Source organism: Nicotiana tomentosiformis, chromosome 12 (assembly GCF_000390325.3).
Source record: "Nicotiana tomentosiformis chromosome 12, ASM39032v3, whole genome shotgun sequence".
In the NCBI taxonomy this organism is placed as follows: Eukaryota; Viridiplantae; Streptophyta; class Magnoliopsida; order Solanales; family Solanaceae; genus Nicotiana; species Nicotiana tomentosiformis.
In genome coordinates, this window is record NC_090823.1 from 3,728,257 (window position 1) to 3,741,595 (window position 13,339).

The 13,339-nt window shown below is 34.7% G+C and overlaps 1 protein-coding gene across 1 annotated transcript; it reads left to right on the plus strand.

The window, feature by feature from the left end:
- The first annotated feature begins 5,661 nt into the window (after positions 1 to 5,661).
- LOC104119175 (lysophospholipid acyltransferase 1-like) lies at positions 5,662 to 11,714 on the plus strand. The gene is made up of 8 exons (XM_009630610.4): positions 5,662 to 6,095; positions 7,597 to 7,652; positions 8,104 to 8,324; positions 8,412 to 8,817; positions 9,360 to 9,445; positions 10,993 to 11,056; positions 11,140 to 11,252; positions 11,342 to 11,714. The coding sequence occupies exons 1-8, from the start codon at positions 5,791 to 5,793 to the stop codon at positions 11,480 to 11,482; spliced, it is 1,392 nt and encodes a 463-aa protein (XP_009628905.1). The 5' UTR covers positions 5,662 to 5,790; the 3' UTR covers positions 11,483 to 11,714.
- The last annotated feature ends 1,625 nt before the right edge of the window (positions 11,715 to 13,339 follow it).

Below are 13,339 nucleotides of genomic sequence, written 5' to 3' on the forward strand. Positions count from 1 at the left end.
AAAAAATGTTCAATCGATGTAACCAGGAAGTCTGCTAACCTTAATGTACTGGTTATTTCATAAATCCCCCACATCTTATAAAACTTACTCTTTCATTTCTAATGTTTCAAACTTGAAATATTAATCCCACCGTCTTCCCCCATAATCGAGGTAGAGTATGTTCTTTTGCTGCTACGATTAAGGCAAGAATGGATCCCTCTTTAGACTTGGAATTAGAATTGGACTTTATTTTTATTAAATCATGTATTAAAAAGGAACCCCTTTTGGACATGTATTTCTATCAGGGTAATGTTTCGAAGAAACTTTTGTTGCTTATCCTTGAAAGCTAAAGAGAAAGAGAGAGACCAAAGGTCTGCCATTTTTTGAAAATTTTCTTTATTTTGGTGCTGTGTTCTGAACTTGCTGGTGATCAATGCATTATTTTTAGTTTTACTGCTACCGTATTATTTATTTTGGTGCTGTGTTCAGGGGCGGAGGTAGTGTGATAGTTGTGGGTTCGGTCGAACCCAGTAGGTTTTGCTTAAACTCTATATTTGTATTGAAAAAATCATTAAATATATAAAAATATTTAATTGCGAATCTAATAACTAAAACGAGCTAGGGTTCGGTGGCAAGATCAGAATCCATAACCTTAAAATCCAGGCTTCACCTCTGAATTGGTGTTGTTAGCGAGTGAAATCGTGAATATAAACGAAGCAATGTGTGTATGTATGGCACACTTTTTTAGTGTGTAACAATTGTTTGCTAGCATCTATTAAAACTGGCTACATTTTGATGCATGCTATTATATTAGGTTAGAGAGGGAAGTGCTACAAATACAACTGGACTTTCCGACGTGAATCCGAACTTAATTGGGTCTAGTACAGATACCGGACACGAATGTGAAATACCCCAAAAAAAGGAAAAAAGAAAAGGGAAGTGATACACACACAATTAAAGGTTCAATAACTGCAAAATCTCATCAATTGTAGCAACTTTTTTCTAAAGCAGGACTTTGACAGTAAATATATTATCAACGAGTGTGTCAAAACCTTAAACGAACAAATAACAATAACAACATACCCAATAATATCCCACATCGTGGGGTATGGGGAGGGTAATGTGTACGCAGACCTTATCCCTACCTTGTGAGAATAGAGAGGCTGTTTCCAATAAACCCTCGGCTTAGGAAAGCATTAGCACCACATTAATGAAAATATAGAGAAGAAGGGACAATACCAAGAAGCCATATAAAAGCAGAATAAAAACAACCAGATAGTAAGGTGATCAACATTGAAAGAAACAACGGTTAGTCATAAAAATCTACTACCAACAGAAAGCGAGACTGTGTGCCAATACTACTGTTATGAACACTCTAGACTACCTACTATACTACCCTAATCCTCGACCTCCATACCTTCCTATCAAGGATTATGTCCTCGGTCAGCTGAAGTTGCGCCATGTCTTGCCTAATCACCTCTCCTCACCTCTTCTTTGGCCTACCTCTACCTCTCCGTAGGCCCTCCAATGTCAACCTCTAACACCTCCTCACCGGGGCATCTGTGCTTCTCCTCCTCACATGACCAAACCACCTAAGTCGCGCTTCCCGCATCTTGTCCTCAATAGGGGCTACACTCACCTTGTCGCGAATAACCTTATTTCTGATCCTATCTAACCTGGTGTGCCCACACATCCATCTCAACATCCTTATCTCTGCTACCTTCATCTTCTACATATGAGCAATCTTGACTGACCAACACTCATCCTCATACAACATCGTTGGTTTGACTACCACTCTGTAGAACTTACCCTTAAGTTTCGGTGGCACTTACTTGTCACACAAAACACCGGAAGCGAGTCTCCATTTCATCCATCCTGCCTTAATATGATGTGTGACATCTTCATCAATCTCCTCATCCCCTGAATAATAGACCCAAAGTACTTAAAACTCCCTCTCCTAGGGATGACCTGCGAGTCCAGCCTCACCTCTCCTTCCCATTCTTGAGTCTCGCCACTGAACTTACACTCCAAGTATTCTGTCTTGATCCTGCTCAATTTGAAACCTTTAGATTCCAGGGTCTGCCTCCATACCTCTAATTGCGCATTCACACCATCTCACGTCTCGTCAATCAATACAATATCATCTGCAAATAGCATGCACCACAGCACCTCCCCTTGGATGTGGCGCGTCAGTACATCTATCACCAGAGCAAACAAAAAAGGGCTGAGTGTCGACCCTTGATGCAACCCCATCATCATCAAAAAATGATCCGAGTCCCCACCCACCGTCCTCACTCGGGTCTTTACTCCATCATACATATCCTTAATCAACCTAATGTAGGCAACAGGTACACCTCTAGCCTCCAAATATCTCCACAAAACCTCCATCGGAACTTTATCGTACGCATTTTCCAATTCGATGAATACCATATGCAAGACCATATCTCTTTTAATAAAAAAGATTATAATTATATCTTATGCCACGTGTATCTATTTAATACAAATAGTTTAGGCTCCATATCTATTTTAAGTACTTTGAATACCTTTGCCAAGGACATTCAATGGTAGTATCTCAATGTTGGGTTTAGTAACGGTAAAATTAGTTATGATGAGATTATTTCTTGTCGACTGCTTGGTTTGGTGTATTAAAAATAACACGCATTGCATAATTTTTTTTAAAATTATTTATTTACAAAAATACCTTTCACATTCTTTGGAAATGATTTAGAAAAGATTTTGAAAGGGCAATTTTGTATTTATACGTGCTTATTCATGTACTAAAAAAATATGGTATTACTGATGTCATAGTTTGCTATGCATAAGAATAGTACTGAATATGGTGTATAACTAATACATAGGTTGAAAAATATTACCAAACAAGAAATTAATAATACCAAAGCTAATACATATATTATTTTCCCTAATACATCCTACCAAATGAACCTAAGTTAACTCTAAGTTCTGTCTTTCATATCTTGCATTTCATGGCCACCAAGTACTGGCCTTGGTCCCTCTACTACTTGAGATTGTGAACTTTTTTCTCCTTTTAGATTGAATGGTAGATCTTATCATCCTAATACTTAAAATGTTACAATTCGAATCTTCGGTATGAAAAGAAAAGTTTATAAAAGACCAATAAATGATGAAGATAAAAAAGATGACAACAATTCCAAGATATATGATAGAGGATAAATGCCCTGCCAACCATTTATTTTCACTACAGTCGGTGTTTTCTAGGTACTAAAATGTCCATATCGCAACATAAATTAACTGTCTGTAGAATGTAGAATAAAAATAAAAGAAGAAATAGTTTTCTTACCACTAAATAAAGTGTTATGCTAGGTTTGGAACTTAGGAGGATATGAGTACGTTGGCTCAACGCTTCGTGTTAGTGATGGATTTCGTGATGTGCGTCCAACTCGTACATTTGGTGCAATGCTTCATGTTAGTGAATAGAGTTCGTGACGTGTGTCTAATTCACATATTCCGTGTTGCGATTTTACTATCAATCTAAAATCCTGAGTTTCTATGATAATTAAAACTTGTAAAATTATAAATCGAATGGGCCATTGTCATCCTTACATTTGGAGCAAGATAATCTCACTAGTACGATGATTATCAAATACTATTTGATGAGGATACGATGTTGTTTACCTGTTTTATGGTTTTTGCATTCCTCTTTCTATTAATGTATGCTAATAATGTATAAAACTTAGACTCTAATTAATATTTGATTTTTCTTCTGAAATGGCTACATTATTTAGGTAGCTTACAAGGACAATCATTACATTAAGCTTCCTTTTTAAGAAAAAATCATCAATTATATATCAAACTTGTTAATTTAACTTCTCACTCTACGTTATTATGCTGTATACTCACTTGGGCACCAAATTTCGGAATCATAATTGCAAAATCTTGTTTAGGTAGATCGTAGTTGCAAATGTTCACTTGACGAGTAGCTTTGGAGCAATGGTCAAATTGTTTATGTGTGACTTAAAGGTCACAGGTTCGAGCTGTTGATCAGTTATTGATACGCGTATCAGGGTATGTTACCTACATCACACTCCCTTGGGGTGCGACCCTTCCCTCGACCATACGTTTACTTTATGCATTATTTCTTGGGTTTAGGTAGGTCATAATTAACATTCCTCACATTTCTAATCTTGTCAATAATATTTGGTGTAAATCATTAAAAAGAAGGCACTGCAAAGAATGTGAGAAAACGAGAAGTTTATGTGTCTAAATACATATATAAAAGAGATTTTATTACCAAATATGTTTATTGGTGTGCAAAAAGAAAACCCGAGGGATTACTTAAAAGCACTGTCTGAAATGGTTGACCAAACACAAATTATTGCTCAAAAATATTTTTGAAATTGATTAGCCAAACACAAATCGATTTTCTCCAAAAATATTCTTTTCAAAAACACTTCTCAAAATAAGCTGATTTCTTGACTAAACAGACTATTATTCACTACTTAGATGTAAAATTCAAATTCAAATTCTTTCTTTCTTTGCCCATCTTAAGAAAAGGTTAAACAAAACGACATAGGAGTATTAATCAGAAGAAGAAACTTAGAAAAGCACATAGGTGTGCCATTCGACCAATACAAAAATCCAAAATCCTATCCAATGTTAAAACAACTTCAACTTGAAACCACACGAATATTCTTGCCATGTTTCTCTATATAACTCTCAGTCCACAAAATCCATTTCACAAATCTCCTTTTTGTCCTATTCTTCACTTCAATCTCTCCCAATTTTTTTTGGTCTCTTGTTCTTCTGCTTTACTTTGTATTTTATTACTTTATTTAATATACAATAACAATAATAAATACAATAGGCCTAGTTCTAAGTTAGTTGACGTCTGTTATATTAATTTTCATTATCCATTTCACATCATTTAAACATATTTTATCATGATATTTAATAAATTAACTTTTCTATATTTTCTGTTGACACATATTTGTTTCAGCAAGATTAAAGAAATTCCTTGGTGCAAAGGTTTAGAGATTAATTACACTTCAAATTTTAATAAAGACAAAATTTATTAGAAGATATATTTTTATTTATTTAAATTTTGGTAGATAGAATTATTTGATATTTATATATATATATCCATGGAAAATAACAAATACATGATGGAATAGTCAAAGTAAAAAAGTAATATTATAAAATAAGATTAAAAAATATTAGACAAATGTAAGCTTACCAATAATATTATGTCTTAATCTCAATTAGTTGCTATTGTCAGTACTATTCTTTTTCATCTGTTATATGATGATTCTTTAGTCCTTAATATTTCAAGATGTTCAATATCACCTTACTAATAATGTTATTCTATTTTCATCTTTATTACTATTTAAAGTTTCCAACCTTGGTTTTCTTTTATCATACTATTACTTGAAAATACATATCACATTTTATTTTTCAAGAGTCAAATTATATAAACTTTGATTAATAATTTATCATGCATATTTTTAAAATACTGACATAAGAAAAAATACAAATCATAATTTTTTTAAATATAATTTTTGAATATTTAAATTTAAATTTATATTATAGAATTAATTTAATTCAATTAATTTTAAGGACTAGTCAAACTAATCTCGAAAAGCGAGTTGGTGCTAACTTTCCAACTAATACATCAAGTATAGTCGTAAACAATTCCCAATAAACCATACTCTTAAATTAAATATTTCAAATTTTCTTCCTCCTTAAATACCCTTATGTATAAGCAAAGAATCTTATGGGAATTTATACGTAAATTAAAATAAAAAGGACCCATTTTTATTTTTATTTTTGTCCAAAATGGAGCTGCCGGAGATGGAATCAATGGCGACGGCGATCGGAGTATCGGTACCGGTGCTTCGATTTCTACTCTGTTTTATCGCCACCATTCCGGTGAGCTTCCTCCACCGTTTTGTTCCTTCCGCCACCGGAAAACACCTATACGCCGCCGTGATGGGCGGTGTTTTGTCCTACTTGTCGTTTGGATTCTCTTCGAATCTTCATTTTATGGTGCCTATGGTTTTGGGTTACGTTTCTATGGTTGTATCGAGGAGTTATTGTGGGATCATCACTTTCTTCATTGTTTTTGGTTACCTTATTGGATGGTATTTCTCTCTCTCTCTCTCTCTCTCTCTCTCTCTCTCTCTCTCTCTCTCTCTCTTAATTTGCTTAATTTGATATTCTGGTTAATATCAAATCCTCCTTTTGTTTCTAATTCAAAAAGACTTCATTTTAGGAATTTATGTAGAGTTAACAAGAATGGAACAGTATAAAAACAAAAGATTTATATTGGAAATACTAACTAGTTGGAATTAAGGCTTACTTTTATTTGGTTGTCATTAGAAATGTAGAAAAGCTCTACTACTGAAGAGTAAGATTAAGATAAATTATTGGGTAGTAGCTGTCATGCCTTTTGTTTTCCTTTCCTATATGGAGTTCACCCTGAAGAAGGGGAGCCTTGGTGGTAAAAGTTTCCACTGGCAAGACGGGTTCAAGCCACGAAAATAGCCTCTTACAGAAATACAACGTAAGACTGCATACATAAAACCCAATGTGGCCTGGCCCTTCCCAGAACCCCACATAGCGGGAGCTTAGTGCACTGGGCTGCTCTATTTTTTATGAGCTCACCCCATGCAATTTGCTTAATTGGATGATGAGCTTTGAAAGTATAGGAGTAGAAGTCTATAAAGCTGCAAACTTTAGTTGCATGTGTCAAGTCTTACTAATTTCTCCATTCGATTTGCGTAATTGTGTGAAGAAATGGATGTTGGGCCTAACTCCAAAAGTTAGCTCACGAGGGCAGGATTGCATAAGACCATATAACCCATTCCCTTAACCAATGTGGGACATAGCAAATTGGTTGGTGAACTTTGAAAGTATAGGAGTAGAAGTCTGTAAAGCTGTGATCTTCGTTGCATGTGTGTCAAATTTCAGTGATTTCGTTTCAATTAAGGTGTTAGGTTTTGCACCCATCTCCTTCTAATGGGTCAATCTTCTTAACATTGTGTTGTGTGAGTTCATTTGCATCTGGGTGTGGAGCTTTCGTGAATGAGTTGGTTCATGTTAATTTCAGGTAATTTAGGTCTTTAAAATAATAGAGTTAAAAGGAAAGGAGAAATTTGCTTGTGGATTTCATTTACATTAGGAATATTTTGTATTGACATTTTAACATAGAGTTTTATGCAGTTAAATAGTATTCTTGTACTAGGTTAAAGTGGGATAATGTTCGCATCTTGTTAATGACACCGGTTATTCATTTTTCTATGTTTTGGCATCTTGTCATTTTAAAAGACAATGTATTCTGTGCTTCCTTATGTAACATGTATATTTGGTGATAATTTGTTCCAAATAGGAGGAAACAAAAGTAGTACTTTGTCATGCTACTGACACTGGTTTTTGGTGATGCTTTTATTCATTTCGCTATGTGTTCACATGTCGTCATTTTATAATACAGTGTATTCTGTGCTTCCTTATATAATGTGCAGGTATATTTGGTAATCATTTGTATCAAAATAATAAATAAAAGTAGTACTTTGTCATAGTTGGTGGTTTGGATAAGATAAAAGTAGTACTTTCTAATACTTGGCTACAACTATATTTGTGCAGCCATGTTTACTACATGAGTGGGGATGCGTGGAAGGAAGGAGGTATTGATGCAACAGGTAAATGCTTCTTTGATCTTTGTCCTATCTTGATCTCAATCATCTCATCTATTGAGTGTAATTAACGAATTTTCTTCTGGTAGGTCAGGATTTATGTCGGATTCCGTGCTTGAATGTAGTGATTAAGCAAACTCATCGGTGTTTCTAATTTAGTGACTAGATGATGAAACAAAAGACATTTTAGGGCTTGCATCAGATTGATTTAGTGCAGATTCAGTGAAAAAATTGTGATCATTATTATTATTATTATTTTTTTTTGATAAGGATCAAGGAGCACTCCTTATTATAATGATCTGAATCATCTTGAATTTCTAGATATGCTGGCAGTAGTGCTTTTATATGCCTTTATGGGTACTCTACAGACTTGTAAAAAATACTATTTACAGTTTCAGAGTTTAGTTATCGTATTACTAGATATAGCTAATCCAGAAATGATTTTGTTCTCTTTTAGGAGCTTTAATGGTGGTAACACTGAAAATAATTTCATGTGTGATCAATTACCAAGATGGATTGTTGAAGGAGGAGGATTTGCGTGAGGCTCAGAAGAAAAATCGTTTGCTCAAGTTGCCATCTGTACTTGAGTACTTTGGTTACTGTCTCTGTTGTGGAAGTCATTTTGCTGGTCCAGTGTATGAAATGAAGGATTACCTTGACTGGACGGAGAGAAAAGGCGTATGTTAATATCATAATTATATTGAGTTCTGCACTTTGAATTTCATTAGAACTAATGACTACATCCACGTCCTTCCTCCTTTTCAGATCTGGAAATCTACTGAGAAAGGACATCCATCACCTTTTGGGGCAACTTTGAGGGCTCTTCTTCAAGCTGCTTTTTGTATGGGGTTGTACCTCTACTTGGTGCCTCTTTACCCACTTACCAGGTTCTCTGACCCACTATACCAAGAATGGGGTTTCTTGAAACGGTTGAGTTACCAATATATGGCAGGATTTACTGCCCGGTGGAAATATTATTTTATCTGGTCAATCTCAGAAGCCTCTATCATTATTTCTGGCTTGGGGTTCAGTGGTTGGACAGACTCTTCTCCACCGGAACCACGTTGGGACCGTGCAAAAAATGTTGACGTATTGGGTGTTGAGCTGGCAAAAAGTTCAGTTCAGTTACCTCTTGTATGGAACATTCAAGTCAGCACCTGGCTGCGACACTGTAAGTAAATTTTCTTCTAATCATTTAACACACCGGCTTATAACTTCTAGCATAGCCATTGTCTCTGCAGTAAAGAATGCAAAATTTGGTCAACTAAAGGCATTGTATTTGTTGACAAGCTATTAATTGAATATGCGCAAACTTTACAGTTACATAGTAGAGAATTTTCTGTTTGTGTATGACAGCTAATCATAATGAAGGAACACTCAAAGAAAATCCATTATCAGCCTATTTCAAGTATTTCAATGCTACTCATTTATTGTGGCGTATAATGTTGTAGGCATATTTACTTAAGCTCTTAGCAGAATAATAGGGTATAAGGAACAAATGCTCATAGCTACTTCAAGTTCACATAAAAGTCAATATTGAGGGTGTACTAGCTTTGTTACATCTGCTTGACCAATTATTCTTTGAAGCTTAACGGTGGTTATCTTTGCCCTATCATTTATCAGTGAACTTTGACTTTCTGATACAGACAGGAATTTAGTGTGCCTTTTCTGTATGACTTAATCTATTTTGCCTTTTATAATTTTGTTGTGCAGATGTATATGAGAGGCTCGTACAGAAGGGAAGGAAGCCTGGTTTCTTCCAGTTGCTGGCTACACAAACTGTCAGTGCTGTATGGCATGTAAGTGGATCTTTTAGCACCGTTATGCAAGTTCATTTAATAACTTTTGAAATGTTGATAACTTATAGGGACACATTTACATGATCTATATTTGACTAAACATGGTCTCATGCATTGGTGGTTGATTTTGTCGATATGTGGTGTGACAATATTGGAGAAATGAGCTTTACATAGTTTTTCTAGTTCAGCCGTTTTAACTTTTGTCGATATGTGGTGTGACAATATTGGAGAAATGAGCTTTACATAGTTTTTCTAGTTCAGCCGTTTTAACTTTTGTCTTCTGAACTGATGTTTGCTTGACATCTTGCCATGGTAAAGTTCAATCGTTGCTCCTTTGTTTGCGGTAATCCTAAGCTTGGCTGCCTGCTTCACTGGAAAGTGGCTTATGGGCAATGTTTAATGTGTTATTCATGTGCTCATCCAGTGTCTGATGGTTCATAGGAGAATTTAATCTAATGTGTATTATGAATTTTCAAATTTCTGGGGTAGCAACATAATATGAACTCAACAGTGCAGTGCGCAATTTTCCTATGAATGCTGGATCTTTAAGCTCTAGTACCAAAAACTATAAAGAAATAAGATTAACTTATGAAAATCTTCTGAGGAAAAACTTAGGACACATAAGGGTAGGCTAAGGAGGCTGATATGCAAAGGAAAAAATGATTCTTTAAGGCTGTTTTAGGGGCTGGACGGAATGTTCGGAAGTGTAGAAGCTGCGAGGAGGATAAGCAGAGAATAAAAGGACTAAGATAGGACTGAAAAGAGGAGGAAAGGAGAGTAAAATAGGGGGAGTGAATCATTAGATACTTCTGAAAATTTCTTACTTCAAATCTGCTTCAAACACGCGAGGAAGGATATGTTTTTATGGGGAAAACTTGCTAAGGACACAGCAGAGAATCAAATCTCTTCACAACTTCCGGAAAATACCAGTAATGTTTAGCTGCCAAGTTTTGAATATTAGAAAATAGAAATCATAGCTTGATTATTGAGGCTATTTATTAGTTACTTGTCGACCACACTTTGGGTGATTGCTTTGTGTGTACTTGACTATTCTCTGCTGTCCAAGCTTCAACCAAATTACAGAAAATTGGAAAAAACCTAAAGGATACCTAGACACATAGTAGAACATTAGGAGATAGAAATATTCCTATCGATGTAGATGCAAACACACTTGAAAAGAAATGAGTTTGACTGCAATCCTTCTTACTGACAATATGAACTTCAAATACAGTTCTCCTTACTTTTTGGTATTCCTCAAACTTCATGGACATATCTGCACCATTTTTGAATTTCAAGTTGGGTGGCACACCCAATACACTTTGAGGTCCTCTTTTTCTGTCATCATTTTCTTTTTGATATAAAAAGAGTATTCATTGATGTTACACCAAGATGGTGTTATTTTTGCACATTTCTGGCTTGACTTTGCAATAAGATACTCTGCTTTCTTGAAGTCTGCCAACTGCCGTTGCACCTTTTCCTTATTCTCCATTAGTTGTAGCAATATGATAGTCTAACTAATGATATAAATTCATCCCGTGACATCACAGGGACTATATCCGGGGTACATTATATTCTTTGTTCAGTCGGCTTTGATGATTGCTGGTTCGAGAGGTATCTATCTGGCAATCCTAACTAAATCAGGCAAAAATAGCTTTGATTTGCTTTTCTTCTAATCATGTTTCATCTATCCACAGTCATTTACAGATGGCAGCAAGCTACAAAAGGTACTCTGTTTGAGAAGATACTAACATTGATGAACTTTGCATACACACTGTTGGTTCTTAACTACTCCGCTGTTGGCTTCATGGTTAGTAGTGTATTTCTCAGAACATACTTTGCTCGACGCTAATATCATTGATATAATCTGACAATGGTTTTCTTGCTCGCGTGTTACAGGTATTAAGTCTGCATGAAACGCTCACTTCTTATGGAAGTGTGTACTATATCGGAACCATTATACCGATGGTACTAATCCTGCTTGGTAAAGCGATTAAGCCAGCAAAACCTGCAAGATCTAAAGCTAAGAAAGAAGAGTGAGTCCGATTGTGCTTCTCGAGATGGTTGCTTAGATTTTTTTGGTGGAAACATCGAGCTTTGGTTCCGCTTCTTCTATTTCTTTTATGAGTCTGTAAAACATCTGTTTTGGTTGCTGGTAAAGCAATTTGTTTGAGCAAAATAGGACTTTTAATTAACTGGCTACCAAAAATCATGTAGCCAACTGTGTAATTTCTGGAAGCATCTTGGCAAAAAGAAGTTTTGCTTTTGCATCTACCTTGCATTAATAGTTGAGTCATAGTCGTAGAGAAAGTTAGTTCCGATATGTACAATCAAACCTCTCTATAACAGTCTCGTTTGTTTCGAATATTTTTGGATGTTATAGCGAAGTGCTGTTATAGAGAGCATATATTACGGAAAAGGTCCAAATATGCTCTTGTACTATACGAAATTGAGCACATTTACCCTTCGTTAATACTTTAGCTCAAATATGCCCTTACCGTCATATAGTTGGTCCATATATGCCCTTAGAGTTACACAGTTGGCTCATATATGCCCTTTTCTCCCTTATCCGATTTCCTCCATTACTGATGTCTTCTCCATTTTCATCACCAATTTCACTTGACAAAATTCATGAATTCCAATTACTAAAAAAATTCTCCCATAAGAATATTTTTATAGGTCATATGTTTGTCAATTTTTTAATTTTTACTGAACATATATTTAGTTCTAAAAAATTTAACAAAGTAAGATTGAAATAATATTTATGTAACAAAAAATCCGAAAATCCAACATAATCGAACAATCCAAACCGATATAATTGATTTGGTTTGATTTTGATAAAAATCGAAACAATCTGTTTCATGTACACTCCTAATTTACACAGTTAATAAAAAAATAGAAAATGTCCGGCTAAAAAAAGACTAACAACTCAAATTTATAACACTACAACTTGAACTCTAGGCTTTTAATCATTAAATTATCTTTCCGGAAATAATTTAAATATTTTGGTCTTTTGAGTATTGTTAAAGGTTGAGATGTTTTTATTATTTTAAAGTTTAAACCATAATTTTTGGAATAATTTAATTTTATTTATTTAGAGGGCACTGAAATTGGAACTTGATTACTTTATGGGAGAATTTTCTTAGTAATTGGAATTTATGAGTTTTGTCAAGTGAAATTGGTGACGAAAATGGAGAAGATATCAATAATGGAGGAAACGGATAAGGGAGAAAGAAAAAGAAAAAAAAAAGAGAAGAAAAAAAAGAGAAAGGTAAAGAAAAAAAAGTACTAATAAAAAGAAAATAGTGTTTGTAATACACTTTAATACAATTAACGAAAGAGCTAATTAGTTTGGGTGAATTCCGTTTCGAAAAGGGCATATATGGGCTAACTGTGTAACTCTAAGGGCATATATGGACCAACTATGTGACGGTAAGGGCATATTTGAGCTAAAGTATTGACGAATGACAAATGTGCTCAATTTCGTATAGTACAAGGGCATATTTGAACCTTTGCCACATATATTATAACATAACATGAAAATTGGTTCCAAAAAAGCTTGACTTTTATAGTGAAGTATTGTTATATAAGAATGTGTTATAGAGAGGTCTGACTATCGAACACTATCTAGACTTGCTTGCGCGCATATATATATATATATATATATATATATGGGGTTTTGGGGTTCAAACCCGAAGCTCTAGGTTTTGCCGAACTCGTGAACAACTGTAGTTTAATTCGCCACTGAGTATAAGATTCATAATTTCATACTAGTGCTCATATAGCATGAACGTGATTTTCTTAATTCCCCTTGGAATCATTTTGTTATGTCAAAAAACAGATATACCATTTATTTTCTAGATATTATACACTTTGCTAGAAGTGCCTATTTCCCAA